This window comes from Pocillopora damicornis, chromosome 2, assembly GCF_964200805.1.
Source record: "Pocillopora damicornis chromosome 2, jaPocDami1.2, whole genome shotgun sequence".
NCBI lineage: Eukaryota > Metazoa > Cnidaria > Anthozoa > Scleractinia > Pocilloporidae > Pocillopora > Pocillopora damicornis.
In genome coordinates this window covers 4,212,132-4,229,299 of record NC_142671.1, presented here as the reverse complement: position 1 = coordinate 4,229,299, position 17,168 = coordinate 4,212,132, and the positions used below count along the sequence as shown (strand labels likewise).

Below are 17,168 nucleotides of genomic sequence, written 5' to 3'. Positions count from 1 at the left end.
CTCCCTCCTCCAGTAATACCTGATGTAGAGATTTCCATAAATCCACCAAGGCAAGAATTATCCGTAGGTACAGCGGTAAACCTGACCTGTACGGCGCAGCCCAGAAGTATTGATGCAGGATATTACGATCGATGGACCGAGTATATTCAGTGGTACGATCCACAGGACAAGCCAGCTGGATACAGATGTGTACAGGGTAGACACATGGTGTTAAAACATAGATGCACATTAATGATCGAAAAACTGACGGCAGATCAACTTGGAAGCTACACGTGTGAAGCAGGAAATGGTTATCGTGCCCACTGCAGGAGAGAATCAGTCGAAATTCGTCCTGAAGGTAAACAACAAGATACATGAAAAATATTTAAATAAGACGGGTCGAGTAAAAAAAAGATAGAAAAGAAACAACTCCATCAGCAGTCCATCATGTCATGTCAACATGAGATTTTTATTATTAGCTGTCAGTTTCTTAGTTGTTATTAAAAATTACCTTCTCCTCTACCCTTGGGTTGGTCTCTCTAAGCCACAAAATTTTAATTCTTATATTAACGGAATATTGTAAAAAATATATGGCTACATAAAATTTGATGGAAAATAACTCAAGAGGACATTTTCGCTCTTGATCTCAGTGTCTAATGACTAAATGTCTGACCTTTTCTTACGTATTATGCAAGCTGTTGACGATACAACAGAACGAGTGATAGAGGGTCCAGATGCCTACCTTCACTTCAACCAACCCTTAAAAACCTTCAATGCCACTTTTCTTTAAGTATTTTTGTTCTCACAAAAATAATCTTTAACGACTGTCTCACTTTTGTTCTGCAGGAGCCCAAAACATTCAAATTATTGAATATCCAAAGAACCAAAGTGCTTTTATCAATTCCAGCGTAACTTTCAATTGCACTGCCACCGGTCATCCCAGGCCAACCATCTCTTGGGTGAAGGACGATGATCCATATGCTTTACAAACCAACCCAAGGGTAGAGGAGAAGGTTATTTTGTTAGACAACAAAACCGTTCGCAGTCAGCTCTTGTTAAAAGGAACTAAGATGGAAGACATTGGCAAATACAACTGCGTGGCTAATAACAGCGCTGGAGAAAGGGTATCAAGAGTGTCTTCCTTATTGACAGAGGATTTAGGTAAGAGGCATTCATTTTTTGCGCCCGAAAATGACAATTTATTCTTAAAAACTGTGCAGATGATTTATCCGAAAAGCTTTGTAACTATGTCTCGTCAAAAGGAAGGTTATGAAACAAAATTAGCTTCAACCTGAAGTGACGAACAGAATATTAGTATGTGGAGTTTATATGAAATAATTCATATTTGTACTGCGGTTGTAGATGAAAGTGAAATGTGATCATCGCAGTAAATTTCCAATTTAAGCAATTGGAAAGAAGAAGCCTGAAAAAAAATCAGGGCTTCAACGGGATTCGAACCCGTGACCTCCGCGATACCGGTGCGATGCTCTACCAACTGAGCTATGAAGCCACACATTGGGAGCGAGGTCAATTTATTGAGTTCATATCTTCCCGTGCAGTGAAATGATGTGGAGTTTATATGAAATAATTCATATCTGTACTGCGGTTGTAGATGAAAGTGAAATGTGATCATCGCAGTAAATTTCCAATTTAAGCAATTGGAAAGAAGAAGCCTGAAAAAAAATCAGGGCTTCAACGGGATTCGAACCCGTGACCTCCGCGATACCGGTGCGATGCTCTACCAACTGAGCTATGAAGCCACACATTGGGAGCGAGGTCAATTTATTGAGTTCATATCTTCCCGTGCAGTGAAATGATGTGGAGTTTATATGAAATAATTCATATTTGTACTGCGGTTGTAGATGAAAGTGAAATGTGATCATCGCAGTAAATTTCCAATTTAAGCAATTGGAAAGAAGAAGCCTGAAAAAAATCAGGGCTTCAACGTATATCTTAGTAGCAGTACAAATATGAATTATTTCATATAAACTCCACATCATTTCACTGCACGGGAAGATATGAACTCAATAAATTGACCTCGCTCCCAATGTGTGGCTTCATAGCTCAGTTGGTAGAGCATCGCACCGGTATCGCGGAGGTCACGGGTTCGAATCCCGTTGAAGCCCTGATTTTTTTCAGGCTTCTTCTTTCCAATTGCTTAAATTGGAAATTTACTGCGATGATCACATTTCACTTTCAGAATATTAGTATGGTGAGATGGAAAAAAAATCACCGTACAAAATGAAAAGAAAAGAGAAAAAATTGAAGAGGAAGGCAAAAAAGGACGTGGAAGGGAAATTTTATGACAGCAACAACTTATGATCCTTCCTGTTTTAAAATATGAGAAATAACTGTTGATTTGTCACTTGCCAAGTACCTTTGGAAATAGGTAGGACTCGTTTCCAGCTTTTTAATTGCCTGAAGCCACTCCTTAGGCGTGTCTTCCTTCCTTCTAGTCTATTTGCAAGAGAGTTTGCGAAGCTGCAGCTATCATAGCAACAATAATTGCCTCACTGTCATTCCTCAGACCTCCAACCTATTCAAAATGTGGAAGATCCCACGAACCAAAGCGCTGTTGTCAGTTTTACTGTAACTTTAATCTGCACCGCCAAGATTCATCTCAAGCCAAGCATCTCACGTGAAGGGGGCAATGATCGGCATTCAACGCAATCCACCCCAGGGACCAGCTTCCACCCATCAGGCACTCAAACTGTAACTCAAATTGTTGAAGATCGGTGGAATCTAGGTGTTGTCATCGGTTCTGTAGTTACTTTGAATTGTATTACCACTGGTCATCCTCAGTCAACCGTCAGGTGGATCAAGAACAACAATTCATATGATGTCCAATCTACTTCAAAGACAATGATCACTCGAGATCGACGTGACCAAACCACTCATTACCAGCTGTTTATAGAAAAAGTGAAGAAGGAGGATGGGGGCAAATATCAGTGTGCTGCAAGTAACATAGCAGGGGAAAAAGTATCAATCGAGGTCAACTTACATGTCAATGATTTAGGTAATAAAATCATGGATTTAGCTTTTGTGCGATTTAGCTTTTGTGCCTTCTGTATTTAAACTAATGTTTCGACACAGACATCAACATTCTACAAAGTTTGATCAAATAGATGCATTAAGAGTAAGTACAAAAGAAAAATAGGCTCAATTCTGACAGCAACGTCGATAGTCTCAAGCACTTCTAGAGTCTGTCTTAATTATGTTCATTGTGTCTGACCACCATGGTTACTTCCCTACATAAACTAATATCTAATAACTCTCTGTTCCTGTGAAAACTTATCAAATTGCTAGAAGGACGTCCCCTGTGCCTGAGATGGGCAGAATTTCCTGATTAGTAGTTGGTGATTTAAAGAGAGCTGAAAAGAAGCAAAGTAATTGAATTTTTGTAGAATTGATAGCTTTGTTATAAGCAGATTATTTTCCTTTTCCAGATCTGAAATCTGAATCACGAACACTGGCAAGAAGGACTGGATTGTCAATTTTTCAGCTGACTGCGATCGCTTTCGTGGTATCTACATCTGTTTTTGCAGTTGGTGCATTTTTGTGGGATCGACGTCTTTTAAAGGTATTTTCAAAAACTCTGATTCCCCATTTATATGAAAAGGGCTCGTCACGCAATTTGATGCTCCAGCCCCTGAAAGTCTATTGGCTTCAAACAGAAATAACTGTAATTACACATAATTAGATGACGCTTTTTGCTTTCTTTAGTAAGCATGTGCCTTCAACCATCTAAATCACTGCTAGTCTCTTTGACTTTTTATTTAACTACTTCCTATTTGCCTCTCATAGATCAGCAAGTCGATATCCATGAGCCTCCTCCGAAAGTCAGAGAGACAATCATTGGTCTAATTGTACTGGCAAGCGAGGGGTGCGGCTACCGCCTCTCTGTTAGGAGAAAGAAAAGGAAATCCAGTCTGGCACGAATAAAACAGCTCTGCATATAGTTATAGGAAGACGACCAGAAGCGCTTGAAGCGTTAGTTTTTACAACCCACTAAATCAAATGAGTCACACAAATGACAGAATAAATTTTGCAAACGACCAAATCAGTGCCTTACGCCTTTGACCCATAAGAGTGACTTACATCTTAATTCTCCTCACAGCATCATCTGTCTGAATCACAGATGACCCTAACCCTAAGTATTTTATTGGGAGATAAATGGAGAACAAAATGGGAAATTTGCTGACAGATGTTAATGAGAAAAGGTATAAACTGGTTGGGTATCATGTTTACAAGCGACCGAAAAAGTCTATACAACTTACAGTGTATCATGATTATAGGGGGTAAGTTTTTAAAGAAACTGTGGTGCTGTGTCGCTGGGAGAATAAAACAAGGTATTACCAGCTGAGTTGGTAACGTAAATTGGCCACTGCAAAGAGTTTTAAAGCTTACGCTTCGAGCGTAAGTCCTATGTTAGCCCTCTGTTAGCCCTTCGTTAGCCCTTCGTTAGCCCTTTGTTAGCCCTTCGTTAGCCCTTCGTTAGCCCTTCGTTAGCCCTTCGTTAGCCCTTCGTTAGCCCTTCGATAGCCCTTCGTTAGCCCTTCGTTAGCCCTTCGTCATTTTCTGTGGCGAAGTACTTACCCTCAAAACGTCATCTTTGAAACTCTCAAGTCAACGGTGGCCAACTCAGTTGGTAATACTAAATTGCCTTATGAAGATTACAACCGACCAAATAAGTGCAAACAACGGACAGAAAATTCAAGCTAATTGTTTTTTACAACAGACAGTGTAACCAAGCTAATTATTTATTACAACTGAAAGAGTATTATGATAGCAACCAATCGAATAAGTCAATACCAACTTCTTACTAACCGAGCGTGAGGGCTGTACTAAGGACTATTGGTCATAGGTTAGCAAGTAGTTTGTTAGCTTTCGTGAACAAAAATACACGGCCTATGACCGTTTCCGTGTCATATGATAAAACAAGCTACTGGAGTGATGTCTACATTTTAGAAAATATAAAGTATAAACTAGCCCATTTTTGCAGCTGACTAAAACGAAGTGTGTACAGCTGACAGAGTAAAATTTCCAAGTGACTGTATAAGTCTGCGCAACAAACCAGATAATATTTCAATAACGGCAAGTTGCGGAGTTATATTGAGAGAAAGATGTGAGAGTAACTGACCGAGTGATGTTCACACTTGACCGCACAAGTGTAAACGAATGACTGAGTTATATCTATTAAAGACCACCAAAAGGGTTATTAAAAAAAGTAGGATCTCTTTGTAGGTCAAGCATCGATTTTACTAAGACTACGAAAGGAAGAAAACAGACGGGAGAACGTTTAGTCTTTAGTAACAGCCATAATAAGAGCGACATCATTCTGAATTCTGCAAAGTTACTTCATTCCAGACTTCTGCCCTTAAGGCATAAAAAACGGTCAGTGATGTCAGGATTAGACACTTGATCTCTTTTGATTACTTCCCATATAACCTTTAGGTGTATTTTTTCCCGTTAAGCAAGAAAGTAACGAAAGATGAGCCGATCATAAGACGTCATCATTCTTGCTGACTAAAAGATGAAATATTCCTGCTATGATAAGCTGGGTCATTTAGTATTGTTCGAGCCCACACTCCGGTTCCTCCTCTAGAAACAACGGCGGAAATCATGCCCAACCCCAGACGAAAGTGAAACACGCGAATCACAAAGCCATGCCACATAAATTGGTTTTTTTGTATGTTTTTTTGTGTGTTTGTTGTTTTTTTATATTGTTATTTTTAGCGGGAGAAATTACCTAGCTTCTTGTTGGGCTGTTTTGATGTTGAAATTTCCCGGAGGTCGACCACTGTCATAAAGAACCTCCCCATAATGTTCTCCATCTCTTTTGGACCTTTTTATGTCTTTAATTGAATTACGAGCACTTTAAGGGTTTTAATTCACTTCCGTTTTGTAGTCGGGTCAAATTGATTTATTCCGGAAAATTAACAGACAGTAACAAGACATTTGCACGCAAAAGTCCTAACCTTATGTGTAATGGTTTTGATAAATAACACAATTTTGTCTGAATTCTGCGTTCGACTCTGCACAACTTTTCTTTTGATCTAAAGATGGCTACAAAAGCCGATAAGTAGTAGGGTCTTTAATAAAGAATACCTTTATTTCCTCTTTCTGATCTTTAGTATTTCATGTAAATTCTCTATGAAAAACGTAATCTTCGCGTGGGTAGCACTTTGATGAACTTAATAGCACACTTAAGAAAATATGTTTACTCATGCGCTCAAGGATGATGTTCATAAAAAGAAAGAGTGAAGCAGTTGCTACATATTTATGAATTGTAGGTCTAGTTTATGTGAGAGGAAACGACCTTGGAAAAAATTCCCAACTTGTATGGAGTGTTATCATGGAACGAAAAATGGAGCAATTATTACTACCCTTATTACCCTTGTGTGTTTTTTTGTCAGGAAGAAATAATATTTTTTAGCTCAAGTTATCCAAACTTCTGTCTGCTAACAATTGCCCTTGGACAATCACATCAGGTGATTTTTGGACCCTAAACCCTTCAGTCCAAGTATCAGAATAACAATGCAGCTGTATCTTTCTAACAATTAGGCAAGTGTTTAGCTATTAAAAGGAATTAACACCCACGTTAAGCATAACTCTGGAAAGTTCAACATCACAAAACTCCTGGCGGTGGCGTATTCGTGATGACAAGAAATTATAAACTGAGATAACTTTATCCCCATGACCCAGTTTATAATCCCGCGGTAACGATTAATGTCAAATTATCAAGCAGAGGAAATGATGTGGGAGGACTCGATCAGATAATAACTATTACTAATTATTAAATACCAGTAATATATATCTTTTTCAATGTAGCACAACATAGGTATTCGATTATCAGCACAACAGTCAACAAGAGAACTTTCTTGTGACTTTTAATACGAAATATTCTTTCGACAATAGCCGACAATGCACAACTTCTTGGTTATGGTCAGAGTTTCAAACGCTAATTGATTGTAGGGATCAAATTGAGATAAATTTTTCTTGTAAGATGTTTCATTCTTCCTACCGGTAATTCGTAAAAGCCACTGCCCCAAATTCTGCCCCATCATCACCCACGGAAAGGTGTGTGGTCGACCCAGACAATTCTGAATACTCTTTCACGGAGTTGTGATATTTAACAAGTTCGTGCACCCCTATAAATAGCTTTTGCAGTAATGGCCTAAATAGCTAATCAATTCCAATCCAGACTATAAATGACTGTGTTTCTTCAGTCCGTCACTGTTACATATTATAACCTTTCGTTGCTTAAAGCAAGAGAGAGCTTCACATTATATAAGATGAATTTCCTTTTCAGAGTTTCTAATTGGCTGTTCGGGCCAATACTGTTGGTGATTCTAATCTCATCTTCAACGTGTACATGTAAGTAAGATTACCTTCTTACACCATAGTGATGAAGAGCTAAATTACCACTAGTTCGATTTCTCTGCATCAATTTCATCAGTTGCAGGCTGTGTAGACAAATCATACATGTGCGAGGTTGCGCACTAAAACTAAGGCAAATCAAAATTGACTCAAAGACAATCGTCACACAGAGGCATAGGATGTGGTCGACGGAAGTCAGATTCCTTTCTCATCTACGATCCTCGGCTTTTTTATTTCCATTCTGCTCATTTACGTGCAACTTTGTTGACGAAACTTTCGTATTTTTATTCAACAGTTAAAAATTGTGCTGAGCTGCACAGATCTGGTCAGAGAATCAATGGTATTTATACAATCAAACCTGACAACTCACAAGCCTTTGATGTATACTGTGACCAGACAACAGACGGTGGAGGCTGGACAGTGTTCCAGAGAAGACTAACTGGTTCCGTTGATTTTAACCGCAGTTGGGCTGACTACAAACATGGTTTTGGAAGTTTCCTCGATGGTGAATTTTGGCTCGGACTGGATAAGATCCTCCGGCTGACTAAAAAGAATAAAAACAACAGGCTTAGAGTGGATCTGGGGGTCGATTCTAAAACAATTGTTTACGCTGAATATAAATGGTTTGGAATTGCGAGCGAAACGGCTGAGTACCAGCTGAACATTGGCAATTTGGCAAGTAAGTCAATAAAAGCAACAATAAATGACAAGTAGCTTCGTTGCATGACAATAAATGAAACAGTGAAGCAAAAGTATACGACTCTCTGGGGAAAAAGAAAAAGAAAATGATTGTAGTACCTATCAGTCGACAGACAAAACGATTAAGATCTCTAACTCTCGGGACTTGACTGGTTTTCCCGGTCTCGAAATCAAAGCCAGAGGGTAAAGAAGATGAATTTGGTCCATCGAGTATCAACAAAATGACTACACTGAAGAGCTCAGTTATAGCCGTCGTTACTATCGAAGTAAGCGTCATATAAGCTTTTTAACAATAAATCACCTCGATTATTTTTTCTTGTATACGTTTTCGTCCAGACTAAGCACTTTGTGAGCATATTACCGCATGTATATGTGCGTGTTAAACTAATGAATAGATTTCGTGTAGTATTCCTTTAACGAGTCCCTGACTCAGCTAAGGGTCTGAAAATCTGACCTGTAATGCAAGTATTAGAGCTCAATGTCGCAATGCTCAGATTCACATTTTTCTTTTCCCTTTTTTTCACACTTATCTTCTCGAGATCAAAAAAATCTTTTTAACCATTTTTTTTTCATCTTGACAAAAATTGCGCAAAAGTTTCAATAATTTATGAGTGGATCTTACTTTTTTAACAGATGCGACTGTCAATGATTCTCTCCGTGATCATAATGGCTCAAAGTTTAGAACCTGGGATCAAAAGCATTCCATCTGTCCTGAAAAAGAAGGGGGAAGCTGGTGGTTCCCGGAAAACTGTGCTATTCGTTCAAATCTAAACGGAATTTATGAAAGCAAAGACGACGGAAAAATTCATTGGGGAAATTTAGATCGTGGCGATGCTGCTCGCACTCCCAAAACAACAGAAATGAAAATCAGACCTGCAAGCTTCAAACGGCGAGAAGAGAGGCGGACAAAACGAGGAACAATGAAAGAAAGGCTGTGATGGTGAAAGAGCGCGTTCACATATTTCCTGAGAGAACACCGATTTGTTTTCTGAACTTCTCATGTATATCAAGGAATTTACGCTTTTGATTGAAGGACTACTGTTGATCTCACTAAATTTCTATTTGTCAATTCTGGATTACAGTGATGAGGTCGATTCAGAGCATTTCAGTAAGTTATAACATTCTTTTTAATCAACAAGTGTGGCTGTCGTTGGTATTTAAGAATTCCCAACACTGACAACGCAATGACGATAATCAAATTAGAGAAAACTATTTGTAGAAATATTTGTAACCGAAATGCGAACGAAACGGCTAAGTACCCACCGAACATCGAAAATATTGCAAGTAAGTCGACAAAAACAACTATGAAAATTAACTCCGTTGCACGATCATAAATAAAGCATACAACTTTCTTGAAAAGGAATTTATGGATACAACTGAACAAGAATGATTAATTGGAGATATTTAGATCCTAAAGATGTTACCCGCGCTTCCAGAACATCAGAAATGAAAATCAGACCAGTGAAATTTTATTTGAGCTTTCGAAATGAACTTTTCGACCCTATGACTTGATTAAGACACCTGATCGACCAGAAAAGCAAATGGCATACGGTGAAGAAAGTGGCGGATAAAACCAGGACCAAAAGTGCGAACAATCGATTAAAGCGAAAATGAAGTTCACGCAATTTATACAAGAAAATAAGGTAATTCGGAGTAAGGTTGAACTGAGCAGTGAAGGCGTAATATTAGACAATGCACCAAAGGTGGAGAAATTAATAGGGGAACACTGTATTTGACCATTATTGGTGAAATATCTTAGTTCCACAGTAAATTGTGTGAACCCAAAAATAACTTTCTGATCGTGTAAACTGGTCGTCCGGGCAAGAGTAATCCAGAGAAGACTGTCATCATCATTGTTATCAGAGTCAATTGACTTTGATGAGGACTTCCGCCTATTTTGTCGAATTGTCAGTCATTACTAATGTGTCACTCTGAAAATGGTTGTTAGATGGTTATCAAATGGTTATTTGATCGCCTAAGAGAGTTCCCTCTTTCGACAGAACAATATTATTAATAAAGAACAGACTGAAATGTTAATCTGTCTTGTTACGGAGTTAGGACAAAGAAAACATCTCCGAGTCCCCAAGAGGGATCGAAACTCACACCTTCAGATTCCATGCTCGGAAGCTCTACCCTTGAGCCACGTCGACTCAATGGTGAGCCATCACGTGAACCAATAATTCCCAAATGCCCCAAGCTTGTGACATTTCTCCAAACAATCACTTTCGGGTCGGATAATGTGATGATAAAATCATTGTTTGTTGACATCTATAAGCTTACTTGTCAACCAACGGTCAAAATACCCTTTTACGGTGAGAAAGGCTTTCTCGGTAAGCACAAAGGGCCAAGAAGCAAAAACCGTGAAAAGGCTTAAATTGTCAGACTAAGAAATTTGGTAAATGATCGACGATACTTACCGCTGAAGGAAACGGAAACGAAGCGGAAGCGATGAGCAGTCAATCGTGTCTATTTCAAGATATGCAATTCCACGGCTGGAATGGAATGGGTCTTGACTAAGCATTCTACAAGAAATAGGTAAGTTACGAAGCATTTAGAAAGAACCAAGGAAGTTACGTGAGTGTCTTCTCGAGCTTAGCTCGAAAACTAGTAACTCCCTCTCAATCTTGTATGAAACATTGCCAAATATCTGATGAGATAGCCTCTCAAGTATAGAGTTATGGGGCCAGAGATTTCAACCCCTTGAAATATAAAGGGGAAGGTTGGACACGAGCAAGAAAGAATCGTGCTAAAAATACTTTTAGTGAAGCAGAAAAAACATTCTTATTTGTCAATGGAAAGGGAAAAAAAAACAAAACAAAGCAAAAGCAATCAAAGGGCTCTTGGAGCCAGCTCATTCATATCATGGCTTAAGTTTATATTGATTTCTTGGACTTGCTGAATATAGGTACAGTTGAATTCAGTTTATGTGATTTTTTAAGACTTATAGAATAAATTTCTTTTATTTTGGGGGCAGTTGTGTGATAAGAAAACGTGTGCATTCTTCGCGATGGGAATTGGAAAAAAGCCGTTGTGTAGGCTGGAGGTGGGATGAGTAGAGGTCATTAGGCAGACAGTGTCCTTTTTGTTGGTGTGTGTATGTGTTTGTGGGGCGGGGGGTGGGCCGGTGGTCATAATCAGGTATCAAATGTTGCTCTAACAGCAAAACATTATTAGCCCTCATCTTTCACCATCATTTGCACTATTATGAAATATTCCTTGCCCGATTTATGATATCTCTTGTTTTTAACAAAGTGGTCACTGCATTTGATTTTAAACAAAGCGGCCACAATCGTTTTTAATAGAATTTCAAGCCTTTGTGCAGTCTGATTTTCACATATTAATATTTGCGTGATCACCAAACAGATGAGGGATAAAACTACCAGAAAAGTAAACAAATGGCCAGTCACGAAAGTAACGCTTCGCTTTTCCCTGTAGAAATTAGGTGTGAACATTTCGGCTACTCGATACAAGTTGCATTTTTGGAAGTTCGGAAACGTGATTTGAGGTTATTATTTTTATTAAACCATAAAAACATTTTATTTCTTTCCATGTAAGTTTTTGAGCTTCATCGAAATTAATTTTGACTTTCACTAAGTGGGGGCGGGGTAACACGCGAGACTACTTCCATTCACGGTCGACAACTTCCTTCAACATCTTCTTCACCACAATACCCCATTCAGTGCTTCCAGCATGAATAAGCTAAAAAGGAAGAGCATTGGTAAAAACAATCCCCGAAAACAGGAGCTTTTCGTTCAAACGGAAAGGTTGGAATCAGAGTGCTGAATTTCAATTAAAGACATTTTACGTCTCACCACTTTTTAATGTCCAGTCCTTACGGAGAGAGGAAAAATAGCGCTCTAGATATATCTTAGAAAAAAATATACGTCTTCGAAATCGTAAGAACTCTACCTCAAGCGTGCAAAGAGTGGGTTGATTCTCAGTCCACATGTGTACTACGCTATCCGGACTTATGTTTGCTTATTTTGATAAGCTGAACGAGTTTCAAGGATGCCAGAGCAAAGATTGCATTACATCTTAACTTGCATACTTATTGACGAGATAATTTACATCATGAATCTCTTAGGAGGTACGATTTAGCCTGTTTAATCCTTCCACAATCCCGAAGTATGCGACCCTTCCACTGTAGAGTGCCAAAGTTTCCTCAATATTTTCCTATCTCCATAAGAGCTAAACATATTTAGAGAAGAACAAAATCGCTTTTGATGATCATTTGACCTGTATCTTTATGGGTGTTAAAAGCCTCCGATCCAAACAAACTTGTCAGTGAAAGCTTTCGTTTACGTGGGCGAATCTCTAATAAGCGGACCTTTGCAAAGGAAATAAAAGCAATCACAAGCTTTTTGCAATTTTTGCTGGTGTATTTACTGATCTTCGTTGTTAGGTTTTTATGCGGGTCGTGGGTTCTTTCTTATAAAATAAAAGGTATGGTTATGCCCCGTTGAGAATAAAACGGCATGTTCATACACCCACCAAGAACTTGAGTTTTTTTTTGACCGTCCCACATAACCATTGAATTTTTGCTTCAGATAACACAGGCAGCCCAAGCTCGCGTCTCGAGTAGAAGCAAACGAGTAATTCATGAAAGCATCACGCGTTGTGACTCGGTGTTAAGTTACGAAAGGAACCTTTGAGAATTTGAACACGTTACAAGGAATAGCATGGGGAGCGAAATGCGGTCGATTTACAGCGATAAATATTTCGAAATATGAATATTCTACATGTAAAAAAAAATCAATAGAACTTACGTACATCTTGTTTGTCCATCGTAGTTTCCGGCGATTTCTGCCATTTCAAGCTTGCATGTAAAAAAAAAATCAATAGAACTTACGCACATCTTGTTTGTCCATCGTAGTTTCCGGCGATTTCTGCCATTTAAAGCTTGCATGTAAAAAAAAAATCAATAGAACTTACGCACATCTTGTTTGTCCATCGTAGTTTCCGGCGATTTCTGCCATTTCAAGCTTGAATGTAAAAAAAAAAGCAATAGAACTTACGCACATCTTGTTTGTCCATCGTAGTTTCCGGCGGTTTCTGCCATTTCAAGCTTGCTTTGCTATCGCTCTTATTCCTGTCATAACACCATGTCACTTACTCTCCAGACTACATTGTAATGAAGGCTAATTCGCCCAAATTTTAAAGTAAAAGCTATGATTTGGAATTGATAAAAAAGACAGCCAGAGCGTTGAGTTACGATGTACGTGGTGGATTGGCGCCTGAAAAAGCTGCCTGACGGTTAAATTACCGGATTGTAACGTAGTAATCCTTGACAAACAACCGAAATTATCCAGAGCGTTCCATGCCCACTTCTCGAAAAATGATACTTTTTGTAGGTTGGAGAATAAAACCAGTAATTCAAGGAAGCTTCAGCACTACTTTCCCGGAGCACTAAGGACAGTCAAGGTAAGAGCCCGGCTCACACGCGACAATTGATTATAACTTTCATTAGAGTTAACTTAGTTTGACCCTATTCGATTCTGTGTTTTTTTTTTGTCGTTGTTTTAGGTTTTCTTTCGTTCTTTCCTTGTTTTTGAAAAAATCTCAACGATTTGACCGTTATTGCGTTCCTCGGGCGTCAGCAATTTATCTCAACCACTTGTGTTAAAAAAATAGATTATGATCATAACGATGAAATTTCACTATTTTAAGAATGCTACATTTTTTTCTTTATTACGCGATCAAGATTCCTTACAAGCTATTTGAACAAGACTCACAGATATTCGCCAACGTGTACTGATGGAATTCAATACTTGGCCAGATGATCTTTCTAAACCTTTTCTGGTAGTCCTTATAGTGACGAGCGGTCTCTTGAATCTCCCTCAAGCCACGGGCATGAATTGCAACACTAAACTGACCAGTAAGTAGTGGAGGTATTTTGGGTTTTTCTCGGACTGGCAATCTATCTTTTTAAGCTCAAAATGGCCGCTGCCAAATTCTTTATGTTACATACGTTAATAGACTATCCTTCTCCCTCCTCCAGTAATACCTGATGTAGAGATTTCCATAAATCCACCAAGGCACGAACTATCTGTAGGTACTGAGGTTAACTTGACTTGTACGGCGCAGCCCAGGAGTATTGATGCAGGATATTACGATCGATGGACCGAGTATATTCTGTGGTACGATCCACAGGACAAGCCAGCTAATTACAGATGTGTACAAGGTAGACACATGGTGTTAAAACATAGATGCACATTAATGATCGAAAAACTAACGGCAGATCAACTTGGAAGCTACATGTGTGAAGCAGGAAATGGTTATCGTGCACACTGCAGGAGAGAATCAGTCGAAATTCGTCCTGAAGGTAAATAACAAAGCGGGACAAAGATCATGAAAAATATTTGAGTAAGACGGGTCGAGTAAAAAAACGAAAGATAGAAAAGAAACAACTCTATCAGCGGTCCATCACGTCACGTTAAAATGAGATTTTTATTATTAGCTGTAAGTTTCTTGGGTGTTGTTAACGATCTTTAAGCCACAAAATTTTAATTCTTATATTGGAATATTGTAAAAAAAATATGGCTACATAAAATTTGATGGAAAATAACTCGAGAGGACATTTTCGCTCTTGTTCTCAGTGTCTAATAACTGAATGTCTGACCTTTTCTTATGAATTACGCAAGCTGTTGACGATACAACAGAAAGAGTGTTAGGGGGGTCTAGACACCTGTCTTCACTTGAACCAACCCTTAACAACCTTCAATGTTACAACTCCTTTATGTATCTTTGTTCTCACAAAAATATACTTTAACGACTGTCTCACTTTTGTTCTACAGGAGCCCAAAACATTCAAATTATTGAATATCCAAAGAACCAAAGTGCTTTTATCAATTCCAGTGTAATTTTCAATTCTACTGTCACCGGTTATCCCAGGCCAACCATCTCTTGGGTGAAGGACGATGATCCATATGCTTTACAAACCAACCCAAGGGTAGAGGAGAAGGTTATTTTGTTAGACAACAAAACCGTTCGCAGTCACTAAGATGGAAGACAGTGGCAAATACCACTGCGTGGCTAATAACAGCGCCGGAGTAAGGGTATCAAGAGTGTCTTCCTTATTCACAGAGGATTTAGGTAAGAGGCATTCATTTTTTGCGCCTGAAAATGACAATTTATTCTTAAAAACTGTGCAGATGATTTATCCGAAAAGCTTTATAACTTTTCCTCGTCAAAAGGAAGGTTATGAAACAAAATGACTTTCAACCTGAAGTGACTAACAGAATATTAGTATAGTGAGATGGAGAAAAAATCACCGTACAAAATGAAAAGAAAAGACAAAAAATTGAAGAGAAAGGCATAAATTGACTTGAAAGGGAAATTTAATGACAACAACAACTTAGGATCGTTCCTGCTTTAAAATATGAGAAATAACTGCTGATTTGTCACTTACCAACTACCTTTGGAAATAGGAAGGACTCGTTTCCAGCTATTTAATTGCCTTAAGCCACTCCTAAGGCGTGTCTTCCTTCCTTCTAGTCTATTTGCAAGAGAGTTTGGGAACCTGCAGCTATCATAGCAACAATAATTGCCTCATTGTCATTCCTCAGACCTCCAACCTATTCAAAATATGGAAGATCTCACAAACCAAAGCGCTGTTGTCGGTTTTAGTGTAACTTTTATCTGCGCCGCCAAGAGTCATCCCATGCCAAGCACTCATGTACAGGGGGCAATGATCGGCATTCAACGCAATCCACCCCAGGGACCAGCTTCCACCCATCAGGCACTCAAACTGTAACTCAAGTAGTTAAAGATCGGTGGAACATAAGTGTTGTCATCGGTTCTGACGTTACTTTGAATTGTATTACCACTGGTCATCCTCAGTCACCCGTCAGGTGGATCAAGGATAACAATTCATATGATGTCCAATCTACTTCAAGGACAATGATCACTCGAGATCGACGTCAGCAAAACACTCATTACCAACTGTTTATAGAAACAGTAAAGAAGGAGGATGGGGGCAAATATCAGTGTGCTGCAAGTAACATAGCAGGGGAAAAGGCATCAATCGAGGTCAACTTACATGTGAATGATTTAGGTAATAAAATCATGGATTTAGCTTTTGTGTGACACAGAGGTCACTATCTTGCCTTCTTAGCTGTATGTATTTAAACTAATGTTTCGACACAGACATCAACATTCTACAAAGTTTGATCAAGTAGATGCATTAAGAGTAAGTATAAAAGAAAATAGGCTCAACTGTGACGGCAACGTCGATAGTCTAAGGCACTTCTAAAGTCTGCCTTACTTATGTTTATTGTGTCTGACCACAATGGTTACTTCCCTATATAAACGCGTCTTTTAACTCTCTGTCCTTGTGAAAACTTTTCAAATTGCCAGAAGGGACGTCCCCTGTGCCTGAGATGGGCAGAATTTCCTGATCAGAAGTTGCTGATTTAAAAAGAGCTGAACAGAAGCAAAGTAATTGAAGTTTTTTAGAATTAATAGCTTTGTTATAAGCTGATTATATTCTTTTTCCAGATCTGAAATCTGAATCACGAACACTGGCAAGAAGGACTGGATTGTCAATTTTTCAGCTAACTGCGATTGCTTTCGTGGTATCTGCATTTGTTTCTGCAGTTGGTGCATTTTTTTGGGATCGACGTCTTTTAAAGGTGTTTTCAAAAACTCTGATTCCCCATTTATATGAAAAGGGCTCATCACGCAATTTGATGCTCCAGCCCCTGAAAATCTATAGGCTTCAAACAGAAATAACAGTAATTATACATAATTAGATGACACTTTTTGCTTCCTTCAGTTAGCATGGGCCTTCAACCATTAAAATCACTGCTAGTCTCTTTGACTTTTTATTTAACTACTTCCTATTTGCCTCTCACAGATCAGCAAGTCCATATCCATGCGCCTCCTCCAAAAATCAGAGAGTCAGTCACTGGTCTAATTGTACTGGCAAGCGAGGGGTGCGGCTACCGCCTCTCTGTTGGGAGAAAGAAAAGGAAATCCAGTCTGGCACGAATAAAACAACTCTGCATATAGTTATGGGTAGACGACCAGAAGCGTTTGAAGCGTTAGTTTTTACAACCCACTAAATCAAATGAGTCACACAAATGACAGAATAAATTTTGCAAACGACCAAA

At 38.8% G+C, this 17,168-nt stretch overlaps 3 protein-coding genes across 11 annotated transcripts in view; all 3 read left to right on the top strand.

Annotated features, from left to right (window-relative positions):
* The window catches only part of LOC149049597 (peroxidasin homolog), a 22,512-nt gene extending 5,344 nt beyond the window's left edge, over positions 1 to 17,168 (top strand). For 3 of the 6 annotated variants that reach the window (XM_089197143.1, XM_089197144.1, XM_089197145.1), the window contains 5 exons: positions 14 to 337; positions 826 to 1,140; positions 2,507 to 2,995; positions 3,426 to 3,559; positions 3,784 to 4,039. In XM_089197143.1, coding sequence (XP_089053269.1) covers positions 14 to 337; positions 826 to 1,140; positions 2,507 to 2,995; positions 3,426 to 3,559; positions 3,784 to 3,843 — 1,322 coding nt within the window. In that variant the 3' untranslated portion in view covers positions 3,844 to 4,039. Of the gene's footprint in view, positions 1 to 13; positions 338 to 825; positions 1,141 to 2,506; positions 2,996 to 3,425; positions 3,560 to 3,783; positions 4,040 to 16,912 lie in introns of those variants that run through there. The other 3 variants (XM_089197146.1, XM_089197147.1, XM_089197148.1) reach the window with 2 other exon arrangements.
* On the top strand, positions 7,078 to 9,421 carry LOC149049598 (ficolin-1-like). The gene is made up of 3 exons (XM_089197149.1): positions 7,078 to 7,356; positions 7,655 to 8,038; positions 8,692 to 9,421. Exons 1-3 carry the CDS (start codon positions 7,191 to 7,193, stop codon positions 8,994 to 8,996), a joined length of 855 nt encoding a protein of 284 aa, XP_089053275.1. The 5' UTR covers positions 7,078 to 7,190; the 3' UTR covers positions 8,997 to 9,421.
* LOC113674597 (neogenin-like) lies at positions 13,083 to 17,168 on the top strand. 4 transcript variants are annotated; one of them, XM_089197154.1, is made up of 6 exons: positions 13,083 to 13,479; positions 13,760 to 13,933; positions 14,057 to 14,380; positions 14,853 to 15,150; positions 15,553 to 16,111; positions 16,414 to 17,168. In XM_089197154.1, the coding sequence occupies exons 2-4, from the start codon at positions 13,813 to 13,815 to the stop codon at positions 15,056 to 15,058; spliced, it is 651 nt and encodes a 216-aa protein (XP_089053280.1). In that variant the 5' UTR covers positions 13,083 to 13,479; positions 13,760 to 13,812; the 3' UTR covers positions 15,059 to 15,150; positions 15,553 to 16,111; positions 16,414 to 17,168. The 4 variants fall into 4 exon arrangements, with proteins under 4 accessions (XP_089053280.1, XP_089053278.1, XP_089053276.1 ...); XM_089197152.1 differs by having other exon boundaries at positions 15,624 to 17,168; XM_089197150.1 differs by having other exon boundaries at positions 15,553 to 17,168.

Coding starts and splice junctions, on each gene's coding strand:
- LOC149049598 (XM_089197149.1), top strand. CDS start 7,191: ATGACTGTGTTTCTTCAGTCCGTCACTGTTACATATTATAACCTTTCG. Junction 7,357..7,654: donor CTCATCTTCAACGTGTACAT/GTAAGTAAGATT, acceptor TTTATTCAACAG/TTAAAAATTGTGCTGAGCTG. Junction 8,039..8,691: donor GAACATTGGCAATTTGGCAA/GTAAGTCAATAA, acceptor CTTTTTTAACAG/ATGCGACTGTCAATGATTCT.
- LOC113674597 (XM_089197152.1), top strand. CDS start 13,813: ATGGAATTCAATACTTGGCCAGATGATCTTTCTAAACCTTTTCTGGTA. Junction 13,934..14,056: donor TTGCAACACTAAACTGACCA/GTAAGTAGTGGA, acceptor TCCCTCCTCCAG/TAATACCTGATGTAGAGATT. Junction 14,381..14,852: donor AGTCGAAATTCGTCCTGAAG/GTAAATAACAAA, acceptor TTTGTTCTACAG/GAGCCCAAAACATTCAAATT.